The sequence below is a fragment of the Camarhynchus parvulus genome, chromosome 2 (genome assembly GCF_901933205.1).
Source record: "Camarhynchus parvulus chromosome 2, STF_HiC, whole genome shotgun sequence".
Taxonomy (NCBI): Eukaryota; Metazoa; Chordata; class Aves; order Passeriformes; family Thraupidae; genus Camarhynchus; species Camarhynchus parvulus.
In genome coordinates, this window is record NC_044572.1 from 29,478,469 (window position 1) to 29,496,386 (window position 17,918).

Below are 17,918 nucleotides of genomic sequence, written 5' to 3' on the forward strand. Positions count from 1 at the left end.
TTTTGAAATGAACTGGATTCCAAAAGCTTTAGTGCTGCAAGGTAAATCTTTCAGCAGGACACCACTAACAGTAGCAGCATCTTAGTCTCCAAGTAAGTGATTACTTGAATTTAACATAAGGATTCTTGTAACCACTTTCCTTTCAATCCCATAAATTAAACTCTAGATTAAAGTCAGACACAGATGAATAACATCTCATTATTTCCCTGATGCATTATATTCTTTTAAAATGAAAAACTAACTTCCCTATAGGTTGTCCTGCAGGAGGAGGAGCCAGAGAATTAATCTACCCTGATAAATCTTTGGAGTCTGACTTTACATACAGACATGTACATTACTACTTACTGTTGGGAAGAATCAATATCTTGAAATTAGATTTAAGGCTAGAGTGAGCAACTGAGTGACTGACTTTGCTGCAAAGTTTCTATTCACCAGATTCTAGAGGGACTTAATACTGAACTTTCAGTAAAGTGAAACAGATTATAATCTCAAAACCTATCAAAAAACAAGACTAAAGTCTGTTAGAAATGGTCTCATACCCTAACATTTACAGTCTCTTTGAGGTGCAAAAATATTTTTAAACAGTCTGATCTAAAAAAATGATAGGTGTAGTCTCCGAGAAAACAACACAGGAGAATAAAAACTTAAGAATAAATCTTTAAAATTTTTTTTCTGAAATTCTGAGACAGACATCAGAAAATGGTCTGTTTTCTAGAGAAATAAATCAACAAAGACCACATTACATGCTTCACTCGTAATTCTTTCCAAACCTTTGATCCTGTAAGACAATTTCAGATACAAGCTCCTATAAGTTTTGTGAAAATTGCAGAGTTCACAGAAAAACCTTCCAGATACCATCTGCAACCACCCCTTACCAGTCAAGAAGTGAGAGTTTCTCTACACCTCTTTCAATTTGACTAAGATGTTTTAAATTCAATTCCATGAATGTTCCCTATTTATAACAGTTGGACAGAGCTTGGGCCCAGATTTCTCCTTAGCATTCTGGATACATTTGTAATACTCAAACACCTCTTTTCTAATTTCATATTTTTGTTTCTCTGACATACAGTATTTTGCCCATACACAGTGTAAATTTCCTATCCTCTGGCATGCCTATACCACATTTAAAGTCATTGCCTTCCAAGAACAATTCACTAAATATGACCTACACTTCATAACATCAGTTCTTTATATTTAGCTGCAATGAAAAGCATACTCTTTGTTGAAAATGTTTTCTAGGTAATCCTTATAAATAGGTTACTTCTCCTCAATTTTATTTTTATTTACAGATCCTTAAATCTTTGTCTGCAAACTTTATCAGACAACTGTTAAATACTGTAGAGACAATAACAGTTTCTGCAGAAACTGGTGAGAATTATCTTTCAAAATATATCAATTATCTAATTTTTCATCTATTTAGTAAGAACTAGTACAATTACAGTCATCCTATTTTTAATTAAGACGTCATGTAGTAACAAGTCAAACTTCTGCCAGTTCTATGTTGTATCAGCACTACCATCTTTATCAGCCAAGATTAGTCTTGTAATAAAGTCTCGAAGTCAATTTCACAAAACAAATAAATTCCATGTTGGCTGACATTAATTACTTTAATCCCATGACTCTTTATTGATCAAGTTTCGTCTGTAGCAGTGCACCCTTTTGTTTTGTTGATCAATATCAAACTCACAGGCTCCCAATTACTCAAATTCTCATTTTTCATGTGAAAATATTAATTTTTATTTTGTCCTTTTGAACATAGAGTGATCCAAGATTTTCAGAATGTTATTGCTGCAATCCATCATATCGCTAGGCCAAATATTAAAACTCAACACAAATATCTCACATTCACAAAATATGAAAACAGGACCTGCTTAAAGCAAAGGCAGAACAGTCTTTCTTATTAAATATCTCTACTTTTCTGTATAATTAACAATCTATTGTACCTTAATAGAGCCTCAAAAATCAGCAGAGGAGTTTGTTTTTCTGTGTGCCTTTTTTTGTTAAGTGTCAGACTACTAGTTTTCACTACCTAGGAAGATGTTGTTTTAGAAGTTATTCCCCAAAATTACTTCCATGTGATGTTTAAAATTCTTCTTAAAACTGATTTAGTTTGATGGATGGTTTAGACTTACAACAATGTACATTAAATGCAAAAATACAACTCTTTACACAATAAATACAAGGTTATGATCACACACACACACAAATGTACTGCATTTCAGTTTAATGAAGCTTTTCCCCTCTTATCGTACAGAGCTCCTTCATATGAGATAGTTTTGTAGGATTAGAAATTAATCTGTTGTTTTTTAAAAATAGTGAGGAATTTTCACTCTGTCAACATTGTCTATAAATCTGTCTCAAATTTTAAAATGTGTTAGTATATTGAATTTTTTATCTACAACACACACACACATACACATTAGAGTACAACAAACACATTCTGTTAGTTAATTTTTAGACTATTTAAAATACTTAAAGTAATTTTACTTCCAAGGTATCAAACGCAGAGAAACTGAAAATGTGGTATTGATAGAGACTTTATGTTTCCTTTTTTTTTGCCATCCTGATCCCAAATATCTTATAATTAGCTATATAATAACTGCCTTTAAAATAGAATTTATGAATATTTATAACACTGAAGTAATTTGAATTACTTGGTTGTTTTCACTACAAAAATTATTTTAATTTTGTAATGTGTTTCCAGAAAATAAAAAACTATCTCCTGCTTTAGGTCCAACAATGACTTTGAAATGTTAATCTTCCTAATGTAGAAGTGCTCAGGTAGAATAATTAATGTTAATTCAAGAAGATAATATATAAACACACACATTTTTCCACACCTTTGAGTCATTTAATGTTATGTAGGTTGTGCACCTCATGCATAAACTGAATTTTTACAAATATTTGATCTGCTCTTTAAAAATTCAAGGTCCACATAGGATGAAACTGGTTTTTAACACTCAAACTATTAATTGACTGCAGTCCTTCTGCTATACATCCTCTGAAATCTCAACTGAACAATGATTACTTATTTCAGTTCTTATTTATCTGGATGGAACATCTCTTTGCCTTGTGTTGAAAATATAAGACTGGAGCCATTGAGAGAATATCAGTCCTTCACATATGAAATTTCATTTAGCTCAGCTTTAAAAACCTATCAGAAAATAATAACAATATATTACAAATTACAGTATTATGACAGCTAAGGAAAGAAAATTATGTTTCTGAGAGCTGATTAGTAACAACAATAGTTCCAAAACATTTTTTAAGCAAGTACCACTTGAGGAAATTGTAGTCTTCTGCATTTTATGAAACTGCAGACCGAGCATGACTGTTCTTTAATGGTACTGCTCTAGGTCACCTGTCAAACACCTTGGTACATAAGTGACCAACACCAGGTACTATTCAAGAAGGAGCTGTATTGTTCTGTAGGCCCTAAACTGAAATGAGTATTTCCTGCAGAAGCAATGTAATATTTTACAGACCTTGTCATTTTTATGCCTTCCATTTTTAATGTCTTTACAAGCCACAGAAGACATCAACAAGTTTTAGCTACAAAATTAGGGCACAGGATGCGAGAAGGTACTTCAATGGCCTGGCACCAGCCTCTTCGTGTTTATGTAAAATATTCACTGCTCTGCACTGCCTGCAGCACAGTGCCTGCACATAAATGGGTGCTCTTGCTACTGTCACACTGCACAACACTGTCAACACTGAGATTGTGCTGGGTTGACCTTGGATGGATACCAGGTACCCACCAAAACTGCTCTGTCATTCCCCTCTTCAAGAGGATAGGGGAGAGAAAATATAACAAAAGGCTCATGGGTCAAGATACTGGCAGGGAGAGATCATACAAACCAGGCTCAACTCAGGGAAATTAGTTTAATTTAGTTTAATTTATTACCAATCAAATCAGAGTAGGATAACGAGCAATAAAACCAAATATTAAAACTTCTTCACATCACTCCTCCCTTTTTCCCAGGCTCAACTTTCCTCCCAATTTTCCCCACCTCCTTCCCTCCAGTGACACATGGGGATGGGAAATGGGGGTTTATGGTTTGCAGTCAGTTTATCACACAGTGTCTCTGCTGCTCTTTCCTGCATAGGGAGAGGACTTCCCTTCCCACATGTTATCATTTTCCAAATGTTTATAGCCCTCTTTAAAGTCCAGTGCTACTGCAATGGATCCCACATGCTATAAAGTTTACAGCATCAGGATGTTTAACTTTTCATAAACAGTGTTGGAGGTGACAGTGACACTTCAACAAGTCCCTTTCATAACAGAGATGTGCACAAGTTCAAGTCCAGATGAAACTGGGGACTGGTTACTAGCGCTATTCCTTGGGGCCTGATACTGGGACAATACAAATATCTTTATTAACAACCTGAGAAAGGAGAAATACCCTCAGAAAACTAGTAGATGATAACAAATCAACAAGTATCCAGTCAATATGCTCAAGGGTCCAACAGTAACTTAGAAGGATGCTGAAAGCTTGGAGAAAGGAGCTGAGAGAAACTTTGTGGTCTATAACAAACATAAACACAGAATCCTGCATCAGGGACAGAACTACCCTGGGCAGCAGCAGTCCATGCTGATGCTGAAATACAGAAAACACCTTTAGAGAGAAGGACCTTCTGGAGTGAGCATGAGTCAGCAGTGGGGAGCAGTGGAGAAAAGGAATTCAACAGAGCTGTATCAGTACAGAAATAGTGCTTATTACAGATAATTTAGGGATTATTCCCCTGTATTTGGCCCTTCAGAGAAAACTCCAGAGTACTGATTTTAGCTTTGGGCTCCCCAGTATAACACAAAGGAGAACAGGAGGAAGCCACTAGAGGGCTGCTAAGACGGTGTGAGAGAACTTGGCTTGTTCAGCCCAAATTACAGAAGATAGAAGGTGGGGAAGGGTTAATTAATGGCCAAAGAGAAGAATATATTGGACTTTTCTTGCAGGGCTTTCTGTTGGCCTTTCTTCTTTTCCCAGTGCAAGAGGGATTAAGGGAAATGTTGATGAAATATTATGAAAAAAATCCCCATACAAGGTGATACTCCTTAGAATTGTCTTCCCCAGAGAGCCTGTGAAATCTCCCTTCTTGGAGATATTCAAAACTTAGCTGGACAAGGCCCTGCACTACCTAATATAACTAACCTGGTCCCACTTTCAGCAAGGTGTTGGACCCTATGACATCTATCTATCTATTTCATTCAGACTTAATTATTCTGTCATTCTAAGCTATATTTATCTGCTGGACCCCAGTAATATCTACAGTTAACAAAGAACCAGATGAACACTCTAATGAGTTAAATGAGCATTAGTGATATATTTTGCTACCCTTCACATAAGTAGCATGCTTTGCAATGCAGACAATGAAACCATCCAAAAAACTGTGTAAATATACATGACATAATCTGTCCCTAGAAGACTAAATAGGAAAACAGATCATAAGCTGTTCCAGAAAGAGTATATATCCCCAACAAGATATCAAAAGAAGTTCTGTATGCAACCAATGCACAAGTAAATTTTGTTGTCAAATTGCACAAGCAACTTGCACTCCAGATTCAGGAAATTGCCTTTCTTTTTTATGAAAGATTTGAAGATTTATGGTTATACTATTAGAAATAATGTTTCATTGGAGGAAATTCACTGTCAAAGACAGATGCAGTGATTTGAGCTGCTTCCAGATCCTTCAATGTGGTAATGAATAAAATAAAATAAATAAAATAAAATATAAAAAACTTTAAAACTGCTTGATGCAACAGCTACTAAAAATGAATAATGTCCCACCATCCAAATCAATGATATGCAATACTTTGAAGTAGAAGGGACATATGCTTTGGCATCTGTACACACAGCTGCTTTGTCATTCATCAGGAACCTACCAGATTACCAGACAAGGCAAATGATGCTTAAAAAATGTAAAAGATTTTTTGAAGAGGTCTTAAATATTACAGCATTACTGAATGTAATGAGCCACTCTAAAAATAAAATTGTTGATAGCCAGGTACTTGCCATGAGAAAAAAAAAAGTGATGTCCTCACAGGAAGGGTGGAGGAAAATAGACAAAAGATATAGAAATAGCATGAGAAAGCTCATATCATAAAAGAAAATTCTTCGTTTTAGAGATTACAGATTTACAGATTCTCAGGTCATTCAAATACCTAGATGTTTTTCCTATTTACAGGAAAATGCTGTCTTCATGGATTATCTCAAATAACACCTGCCCAAGTTTCTCTACAATAATGAGCTCTAAAAAAGCTGAGACAAAACCAATTCTGAAAAATGAAATATAAAAGCCCAAATTACAATTGAAAACACATCTGAATTTTTATGGTAATATGCAAATTTTATTAATTTTAAATCATATATATATATAACTAGATACTATTATTGTCTTTACCTTCCAGAGGTCAGGTGTTCCTTCAACAAGTTTGGCATTTGTTTTACAGTATTTCAGAGCCAGATGCAAACATTCAGTTCCATAATCCAGGTCATAGTCTGTACACTGTAGTAATTAAAAAAGAAAAAATATACTAAATTAGTCTTACATCTTCTAAGCAATAACACATTTTCTTTCATTAATGAAACCCCACATCTCAACAGTCCTATCCACAGTAATACATCTGTATTAGGCACACAGGTTCAGCGTGGATCAGAAATAAAACTGTTCCAAGAAGCTTATGCCAAATTGTGGCTATTCAGCAAAGTCCTACAGAAGTAAATAAACACTTCATAAGCACAGATTTATCCAGTTAGGTGTTGCAAGTACCTTGCTAAACCTTTACATCGTTAAATAAATTAATGAGAAGTTATAAAAAATTCTTGCTGAAGTTGAAAAAGGCCTCACTAATAGACACCACTGACCTTCCAGTGACAAACCTTTAGAGTACAGGAACAATTCAATAGATGCAGAAATGTGACTCTTCAAGTGCTGTTTTGGTTATTGCAGCATCAAAAAAGGGATGGTAGTAACTAAGAACCTCCATATTCCTTATGTGATTCCCTCTATCTTTTTCTCCAGTTATCTGCACAGAAAATAGCAGTCCCATGCTGCTACATGAGCCTTACTGATTTAAAAAAACAAAACAAAACAAAACAAAACAAAACACCTAACCATACCAAAAAAGGTTTATCTACCTTTTAACCATCTAGAAAAGATATTATTCTCTTGACACACCCTTCCCAAGCAGTTTGGCTTCCTATTGATACTGATTATAAGAACCTCATTAAGGAAAAACTGAGTAGGGAGAAGAATATTCTGAGCCAAAACATAGGTGAAAAAGCAGGAAGTGGGAGCTCATCAGTCAGGACTACCTCAAGATGAATTAGCCTAGGATAAAAAAGTTCTACTCTATTTTCATATTGCTAAATTAGTAGTCCATGTAACAAGGACAACTTAAGATAACATCTTTTATTTTTAAAAAAAGAGGTATTTGAGAAGATCACAGGCTGGCTAGCCCATTATCCAGTCTCTATTTCAGAGTGAATTGTCAACAATAAGTAATAATGAACAAGGCATTAATATGTTCTTACTTTCCCAGAATGCTCCCTTTGCCTCATATAAAGCTATTATTCTGGCTTCAGAAATCCCTATAATAAAAAGTCCCCAAGGGACACACTGAACCAGAAGCAACTGCCCTAACAGCACTCAGTGAATTACAGGAAAACTAAATTTACCCAATTATTTTTTGAATAGCAGTGTTTTTTAGCAACTGCAGCAGGGAGTATCTCATTCATCACTCTTTTCATCACATGCTCTGTTATTCTGACAGAAAAACCACCTTCTCAACTCTTCAAAATATTCCACCACATCTCTTCTCACATCTTTCCACAGATAAAGAGATGAATATCTATTCAGTCATTTTATGTGTGGAAACTGCTTTAAAACTTCGATCGACCCTTTTTGCCCTCCACTTATCTACACTTACCTATGAATTTTACAATAATATCCTTCTATAAACCTTCTCAGTTAGCCCTCATCACTATTATGCAGAAAATAAAATGCACACATCCACTACCTGTTTCAAATTGTTTATGAACAAAATAACTGCAGAGGTCTCAGTACAGACCATCATTAAACACCAGTGGTGATTTACTGCAATGAAAACTGGTCATGCACTTGACCTTGTCTCATATCTTCTAACAAATAATCTACTCTAGTAAGCCCCAAATCTTTAAATTTCCTTCAAGAGTCTTCAGTAAAAGCTTCTGTGAAACATTTTATTAATGCACTTAGGTTGTTATCACCTCAATCAACCTCAAACAAGATGCCAGTGAAGTCCTTAAAGAATAACAATTAGCTCTGCAATACATAACCTTTCCTTTACAAACAATTCCACCGTGTCAAATTTAACCACGTGTCTACAAATTCATGTTTCAAAGATACTGTGCTCAGTAGTTTCCAGTCCCCTCCAGGACTTGAGAAATCAAAATTGTCAAGCATGTAAAAATTTCAGTGGATTAAAGAACCAAAAGAGAGTACTGCAATACAACCTGTCATTCTTTTTATTAACTTCCTGAAGAAGTTTATTAAAACAGATGAAAAAAACTTTTCGTTTCTATTCTTGTTTTATAATGTATCAGTGAAATTCAAGGAATTCACTGGCACTACACATCTGAATTGCAATACTCATACACACAGACATCCTAGAAAAAAAACATTACTATCACTTTTATATTATTTAAATCAGTGAATTCTGACATTTTACTTTGCCAGCCAATTTAGAAAGGTACTTTAAATGTTATTGCTCTTTACAGTTTTTTAGCTTGAGTTACAAAACAAAATATACACAAGAACATAGAGTAACTTAAAAAGCAAAGGATTTCAAAAAACACTTTGGAACAGTGGTTCCAAATATTTTTATATTAAGCAGAAATTTAAATAAACGGGATACAAAAAAGGTCAATAAAGAAGACAAAGGAATAGGAAACTCTATCTCCAAAATACACAAAAATGCAGTGATCTCTCAAGTAAAGAAGTAAAGAGATAAAGTGTCAGTAAAACCAGAAATGGCCCAGTAACTTTTAATTCCAAATATACATTACCAAAATATTTCCTTCTTTCTTTTTTTTTTTAAAGGAAAATTTTCTGGTAGAACACAAAAAAATTTCCACTAATGTGAACAACATACAGATTAAAAAAAAACATGTATTTTTATTTTTGGTTCAGAATTGAAGAGAAAATTTCAGAAATAAATTCAGCGGTGAAAGAATTTACTTGAAATGTAACATTTTTAAATATATGGGTAATTAATGCAACTAAGACAAAACTAAGCAATTCCAACTTTTAAGCAAAGTATTAATCACAGATAATTAGTAGGGAGTGCAGAAGATCCACAAATGGGCTAAGGCATCTTGAGCGTATTGCTTGCTTCAAGGGATGAAATATGACACAAACGTAATAATTAAAAACATATTTCACTAACACTTGTATATCATGACATTTACTACTCTAATTATCTGTAATTGTTTCAACCTAAACATATTGTCAGAGTGTACTGTTCTCCAAGTCTGATACACTGATGTCAGAGGAGAACAATGAAATGAATTAGCAGCACAAGGCCAGTTGTTTATATACCATCTCATGCTACAGATCTTCACATGTGAAATTTTAAATCCATATTTAAAGTGCAGAATTCAAAAGCTTCTATACTGCCCTAAGAAATACAGTTAAAAAATTAAGCATTATTAGAGAACACCTATAAAAAAGTCCTGTATCAGGCACAGCATCACCAGCCAATCAAGGGCAGGGATTGTCCCGCTCTGCTCTGCTCTGCACGGGGGAGGCCTCACCTCGAGTGCTGGGGGCAGTGTTAGGGCACCTCAATATAAAAAAGACACTAAACTATGAAAAAATGTCCAAAGGAGGGCAACAAAGATGGTGAGGGGCCTTGAGGGGAAGCCATATCAGGAGGTCCTGAGGTCACTTGGTCTGCTCAGCCTGGAGAAGAGGAGACTGAAGGGAGATTTCATTGCAGTTACAACTTCCTTATATGAGGAAGCAGAGGGGCAGGCACTGATCCCTTCTGAGTGTTGATCAGTGACAAGACCCAAGGGAATGGCCTGAAGCTGTATCAGTGCAGCTTTAGGTTGGATAGTAGGAAGTGGTTCTTCATCCAGAGGAAGGAGCAGGCTCCCCAAGGAGCATCCAGCACCAAGCCTGGCAGAGTTCAAAAAACATTTTGACAATGCTCTTCGGTGGTGGGACTACTGGGGATGCCCTCTGCAGGCCCAGGAGTTGGATTCAGTGATCCTTATGGTCCCTTCCAACTCAGGATATTCTATGATTCTACAAGAAATCCAGAACATTTGTGAAGAAAATTCTTACTGACCCAGGTGCACAACCATTCTCATTCTAAGTCTTCTGTATGTAATTCAGTGTACATCTAGATTCAACTAACAGTACAAAAATCTGTTTAAAACTCTTACTCTTTCTAAAGTCCCTTTATTACTGAAAGCCTTTTTAACATAAGTTTGACAGTGTACAGTTAACTGAACTTGACATGCACACATAGCTTTGTGAAACAATAGACATAGTTTAAGTTTCAGACCACAGATTTGAAATGATGGAAATAGCTGGAAATATTGGCACAAAACATATCCACAAAAGAAAGAAAATATAATAGTTTAGTTCTTTAAATGACACAGAAGGTAATATGTTACTTAAAAATGCTTTTGTACTGTTGAATATTCAAAGGCATTCTAATAGGTAGTTTTGGAGACATTTTTTTGTGGGTAGTTTTTTTTGTTTGTTTTCCAAGAGTGGATGTTTGAATAAAGTGCTACGAGTGGAATGAGATACATATTTTAGCATTACACAAGGTCTTTTTCCTCTTCCCCCCAAATTTGTTTGAAAACATTTTGAAAAATACTACTACTTCCTAAAATGCAAGGTGTAAACATAGAATAAGAGATTAGAGAAAAGAGCAGCTATGCAGCCTGTGTCTCCCTGGTATTTGCTAATAATCCATATACTTACATGCTCCTGATACAATACTTTGAACACTAATTTACTGTATCGTTATAAGGGAACTGGCAGCCATACAACAGAACCGGCACAGATTAAGAAAAGGTTCAGTATGGGACTGTTATTTTCTTATATTTTCATAATTCCTCAGTTTATAATGACACAAAACAATATACTTTTATGCACGAACTGTAAGAAAATTTTCAGATATGCTCCTTTACACAGGTATCTTTAAAGCCTGTGTAGAGACAGCATTTTCACTTCCCTAATCCTTGACTGTGTAATCTTTAGCACTTTTTCCACTGTCAGCAGTGTATCCATTTTATTCTCCCATGTAAATCCATTCAGTAACAATATCAGAACAGTTGCCCTTAAAATGCATAACTAATCAACAATAGGAGAGCTTTAGGATTTCTCCAGATCCTGGCAAATCAAGTTTCCACAGCTGAAATGCCAGAATACATCATGAACACTCACCATCAGGAACATTTTACTGAGTTAAGAAAAGAAGTAGACACAAACTGTCACTGAACCTGAATTGGCCTATTTATATATTTTATAAAGATTTTTTTGCCATGCTCATTACCATTGAAACCAAAAATTGCTGAATCCAACAGTGGATTTGCAGAAAGTACTCAGCCTACATCAATATGCCACAGCTAAATGAGAGACAGCAGAAGCAGCAAACAGAAGGAGGAAACATGAATGAGGAAACATTGAGATCAACATAAACCAGATTATCTCATCTCTGAAACTATTTTTACTGTAGTTAATTATTAAAACTGTTGTGACAAACATCCAGATGCACTAGTAGTGAGGAGAACAAAGATACAGCAATTTACCCCCTAACAGAATGATGCATGATTTTTTTATACAGATCTAGATCTATATCCCAAAATCTTTCAGTGCAGTAACTTCAAGTGCCTTCTCCGTGCATGCCATGATTTCCTGGCAATCGGCCATTAAACCCCTGAACACTTCCTGATTGCTCATTGCAATATTTTGGTATTCATGCTGCTTCCAAGTACACTAAATATATACACCCATATTTTAGTTACAACATGAAGAAATAAGAAAATGGCAATAATCTATGTGACAAGAGTAGTAGTCAAAACACTGTGTTCAGACTCATTGTTTACACCTTTTAAATTATCTTGCAAATTGGAAAAATACTTGGGAAAGAATTATTTGGACAAGACAAAGACAAGAGAAGTCTTGCCCTCATGTAGAAAATACAGATTATTTAGGTAATTCTAAGAATATTTGAAGATGTAATTGTTCACATTCTCCTAATAAAGAGATTTCTAAATACATCACATTATAAAATTAAGAAACCAACAGATAATTTAATCAAGGTTGGAAGCAAAGGTGAGCCAAATTCAGGCCAAGCTAAAATGCATTTTTAAATTTTAAATTTTTTTAACAGATAAGATTGTTCTTGGAACAATTTACTTCAGAAAAATCACCTCTTGAATTATGCAAGATCATAAATGGTCCTTTTCCTTGCCTTTCAATATACCAAATTGTCAATAACAAGATATTAAAACCTCTAGCTTCACTACCTTATCTTCTCTGTTACTCTCAGAACAAGCAGCAGATGACAATTTAGGTGGGTGGTCTCCCATATACAGGGTACCAGGATCCTCACTCAGTATTCAGCATTTTCTGAGCCTGTGCCAAACAGGTGATTCTCATGGATACAGGACACTTACCAGGGTAAAGCCAGTAACACAACAGTATTCTCATAATCCAATCTAACTTCCAACTTGAATATTTGCATTCTGTCTTCTTAACATACACCTTCCAAATTATATCTGAAGACAAAATGTCTTTTCACTGCCACAGAGATGCCAAATTTCACCCACAGAGTGGAAGCTTTGCACCACTGCAGCAAACAGTTCCAAGAGCTAATATGTGAATTTGCAAAGTTCTTTGAGATCCTACAGGATGAGGAGTGACATAAAATGGAAGTAATTATCCCATTAGCAAAAACCCTTTTTTTTTTCTTGTGCAAGGCATTAGAATCTCTCCAAACATTCTTGTGGTAGAATTTAATTACGGCAAGGTGGGGATTCAGACAATATCCTGGCTCTACCATTGTGCCAAAGAACTAATCAAGTACAGAGCTATCTAAACTAGCATAGTTTTCTCCAGACCACCAATCTAGCTTCACTTTTTGAATAAAAGAAAGCATTACTAACAAAATTTCTTTTAGCATATTTACCCTGAAAAGTATTCTTTAGAATTGGGTAGGCTTTAAGGATAGGAAAAATTATTTATTCCTCCCTGCTCCTCAGGGTAAAGTTGTCAGGTTAAAAAGATGCTAGATGGCATAGCACATCTCTTTGGAAAATATCTCAGTGTTACAACCTGCAGAATATAAAAATTAAGATACTCATTTAGGTGAGGTTGACAGCACTGTAGTTGAACAACAGTCTGCATGCATCAGCCTGACAATGAATGGAGAAAGGCAGAACCTCTGCAAAACTGCCTTATTAAAAAATTAGCGCCATAGCAATTTTGCATCAAAACAAGAAAAAAATTACCAGCTTTCAGTATGCATTAAATGGAACAGAACTCAGGTTCTACTGTGTGACAGCTGTCACAAGGGTTCTTGGGTGAAGGAAGAGACGAGATGGTTAACTCTATTATCAGAAGGCTTGATTTATTATTTTATGATATATGCATATGCTATCACTATACTAAAAAGAAAAAGCAGGAGAGCTTTTCAGAAGCTGCTGCTAAGCTAAGAATAGAAAAGTAAAGAATGATAACAAGGCAACTCTCTCCGACCCTGTCTGAGAGAGTTCCGTCCCTGGATTGGCTATCAACTATAAACATCTAAACTGGGCCAATCCAGATGGACTTGTTGCATTCCACAGCAGCAGATAACCTATTGTTTATATCTTGTTGCTGAACTTCTCAGCTTCAGCAGGAAAAATCTTAAAAGAAGATTTTTCACAAAAGATGTCTCCGACACTACTGAAGTTCCAAATAAACAGGTTGTTTTAAATGTGACTAAAACAAGTCATAAAATCAAAGCTGAAATGGACCACAACAATGAAAGGGTGCTGTTGATAATGTGAAATTTCTTATGTAAGAAGAAATAGATTATCTTCTAACATTTTGTAGTACACAGATTTCCTTGTCAAACCATTATATCTAAAATCCTAATGACCTATGAAAAATCAGAAAGGCCTCATTTTGTTAGATTACTTCATATGCTTAGATTGTACATTGGAAAAGTCACAGATATTTGCCATCTTCATACAAGTAGTACACCTATAATTAAAACCAGGGCTAGGAATTTCAAAAAACTGTTCAGTTGAGTATCCAGCTTACTTGGACCAACCAAGTAGGCAGTTACACTAAAACTGTAATTACCTGTTATACAGACAGATGGAAGAATGCCGCCTTTAAGACTCCATTCAAAGAAGAACATTGGTTTGTAGTACTGCCTTCATACAAATCATACTACAAGATTACTACTAGTCTAGCCAGCTCTTGCCTAATTTACAAACCACTTCTTGATTCAGTACTTCAGAATACCTTTAATGAGAAGGAAGAATACCTATAGACACAAACCAGAATGCAGAATTAGGACAAATACAATAATGGTGTTACATGGCATGTATTTATAAGACCTGAACACATAACTATAAACTACAAAAGTAAAGTGGGTGACCAAAGCCTCGGGATGTGGAAAAGTAAGTGGACCTACACACACACACAGCATACAGAAACTGCAAAATCCATTTGAATAAGAATGAATTTTGAATATAAATTATCATCCTTACAACACAATACACTTAATAAAAGATTCCTGATGCTTTTTTAAAAAAGACAAAGGCCAAGAAACAACACAGTACAACTTACAATAAAACATATATTCTGTGCACTATTTGTCATATGTTTCAAACAATGGTGATCTCTTTTTCAGAGCTTTTACACTACAAAAATGAACAGCTCTGACCCATACCACTAACTCAGGATGGAAGAGAATCAGACAAAAAATGATCCCCAACTGAATGCTTACAGGAGATAAAATATTAAGTTGGTAAATCTTGGTGACAACTTATATGCCTTGATATACACAAAGTTTCAAAAAATAAAAGTTGAGGTGCCTTGAAGATTCAGATATCATTAGTCTTGGCAAACAGATGAGCAGTGGTTTTTTCATGATTCCAGCACTTGAATTAAATGCCCAAATTTTGTCTCACTTATATCTTGATCCTTCAGTCCTTTTTCTGAATCTGACCCTTTCTCCCAAAGTTGCCAAGGTTTTAGTCAACAATTTGTCTACTACCGTTCATCTAATCGCTTCTTGCTCCTGACAATAATAATTTGACAGACATTGATGTTTTTAACAAAGAATGAAGCCACAGGAAAATCCCCAAATCAGTCTAGACATTTTGCCTCGAAGGACTTTGCCTGACCTATGCCAAAATATTGCTAAACTGCTACAGCTGACTCCACTTCCCTGCTACAGAGAATATTAAAATGCTTCACACATGTTTGAAAAAGAATGCCAGTAATGTTGTGCCTTTTCAAAAAGTACTTTAGAAGTTTACAAAATCCACATGGAATACACTCCCTATTATTTACATACAGAAAAGACAATACTTTGAGCAAATACTTTTACAATGGCCCAAACAACAGCCAACTTCCTTTCTTAGTCTGGCAAGGTCTTCCCTGAACATTTCTAGGGGTTTGTTAGGAGAACCATTTTAGGATTTCCTTTTCTTCCACTAATGACCAGGTTGGACAGTTCGCAGACTACCTCTTTTCCCCATCTCCACCCAATCCAAGAACATCTTGCAATGATTTTTTTGGGGAGTGGAAGAACATCTGCCTCCCAGAATTCAGCATCAAAGTATGTGAATGATTCTCTCTGACACACTATTGTTTTGTATCTTTTCATTACTATGTTTATATATAGCCATTCTCTCCTATGCAGGCAGATGTTGTAATGGCCCATAAATAAATGTAATTGCTTAATATTCAAAGAATGGTTAATGTTGGCTATGAACAGATACACTAAATCAGTGTAGCCTCAAAAAGTACTAATCTCTACATATTTTCTACACAGATTGCATAGAATGCCTAAGATCACACTGATCTGTGTGGATATCTGCAAGGAGGTTACAGACATGAATCAGAGAAATGTCTCTAAACATGTTGAAGCTCATTCCCCTTCAATGAGTATTCCTGCTTCCTGTTCCTATTTTTTTTTCACTTCAGCTTCATTGTTCTGATTAGCTAAATATAAACTTCCATGCTCTGCAAAAGGTCTACTATCGACAGATGATTAAACTAACTATATATGTAATACAAACACCCCACCCTCCCCCGAAAGTAATTCTTACAATAAATTTCCACAGGTATAGCAGATCTTGAGGAAAATTGTAAGATAATGTATTAATGATTAGCAGAACAAAAATGTGTATTTTTTTATAAGATTCTTAAAAAGCTAACCCTTAATTTTGAATTAGTGATCAGACTTTGCCATACCACTCACATATGAAGGATTCCTGCAGAATAGCATTCTAACATATCCTGCTCTTTTTTCAGCTGTTGGTAGTTATTCCCTCTCACAAGGTTCTTGGCTTCCCTGGACTGGTGGCACTGGTGAGCAACTCTCTGGTATTCCCCACATTCATTGCTGACAACTCCTTAAACATTGCGTCATCTTAGCAGGGCTGTTTGTTTGCATATCTGACATAAAAGTGGTCAGAATCTCCCACCTACCCCACTCCTCTTCCACTTCCATTTTTGGCTATTTTTCTTCCAGATCATGAAAGCGTAATGCTTTTTAAATGTTCCTGTTACCTTTCTTTCTTTAGCAGATACATTTCAAGTGTTCAAGGCTTTGAGTATTTCAGCCCTTATGTACTGTGGGTGTGTTACTTTGTATGTAACACATTACATGACACAACAAGATGCTTTGTGTTAAAGACCAAAAAAACCTTTGAGATCCTTGTGCATTTCACAATATGTCAAAAACAAGTATTACAAAAATCAGTCTCAGCCTACTCTGATTAAAGGAAAATGGTAGTCTACCTGACTTCCTGATACTCTAATTCTTTTAAAAGGTACTGCTCCAGGGAACACTTGACTTCTGGTAAGTGAAGTCTTTCCCCCACCCACCTCCTCCCAGGCTTGCAGGATCATACTCCACATTTGTTCCTATTTAAATTAAGAAGTGGAACAGAAACATGAAACTACCTTAAGCAAAAATGAACAAGTCTGGTCTAAGGAATCTATCCCTTATTTGCTATCTTTGTAAAGGAGGGATTTTTCAATTAACACTTAAACTTTCCTGATTTTCCTTGGGATTAATAAAAATAGAAAAGAAACAGGTATTTTTAAAGATTAGGAATTTGTTATTAACATAATAAAATAAAAACTATTTTTAAAAAGTTCAATTGGCTGATTTTGCCCCAGATAGTTCAGAACTGAAGTAAATCATAGATTCTGCCATTTTTACAACTTTTTCAGATGTTTTACTAGTTATTAGAGATTTGCATTTTTGATTTTAAATTTTTTTAATTTGTCCATTTACTGTGGTTCATTACATTGTGCAGGAAAAGAGAACTCACAAATTAGGACATAGCAGAACTAAGAGTAGTGATGCAACACCACATTTATTCCCTTAACAAATTTATACATCCTTTTAGGTAAAATCCCAAGGAAAATCCCTGGCTAACATAAAGCTTCCCACCTGCAAGACCCACACACACTATAAATACAGTTCTTTCTCCCCTTGCAGTTGTTAGCATTGGTCACTTGTCCACCCTGAGGCAGATACCCATTGTACAAATAAAATTTGTAAATTTTATAAATTTTATAAAGCTTATAAATTTGAAAGTTAATAGTTACGAAGTCAGATGTCTTGACATCATAACAGTTAAACCAGAAAGTAATATATATCTGAACAAAGATCTGTTTGGAAT

General features: G+C 35.2%; 1 protein-coding gene across 4 annotated transcripts in view; it reads right to left on the reverse strand.

The window, feature by feature from the left end:
* Positions 1-17,918, reverse strand: part of CRPPA (CDP-L-ribitol pyrophosphorylase A) — a 106,994-nt gene that overhangs the window by 61,386 nt on the left and 27,690 nt on the right. For all 4 annotated transcript variants that reach the window (XM_030971170.1, XM_030971169.1, XM_030971172.1 and 1 more), the window contains exon 4: positions 6,400-6,504. In XM_030971170.1, the coding sequence (XP_030827030.1) occupies positions 6,400-6,504 (105 nt within the window). The remainder of the gene's footprint in view (positions 1-6,399; positions 6,505-17,918) is intronic.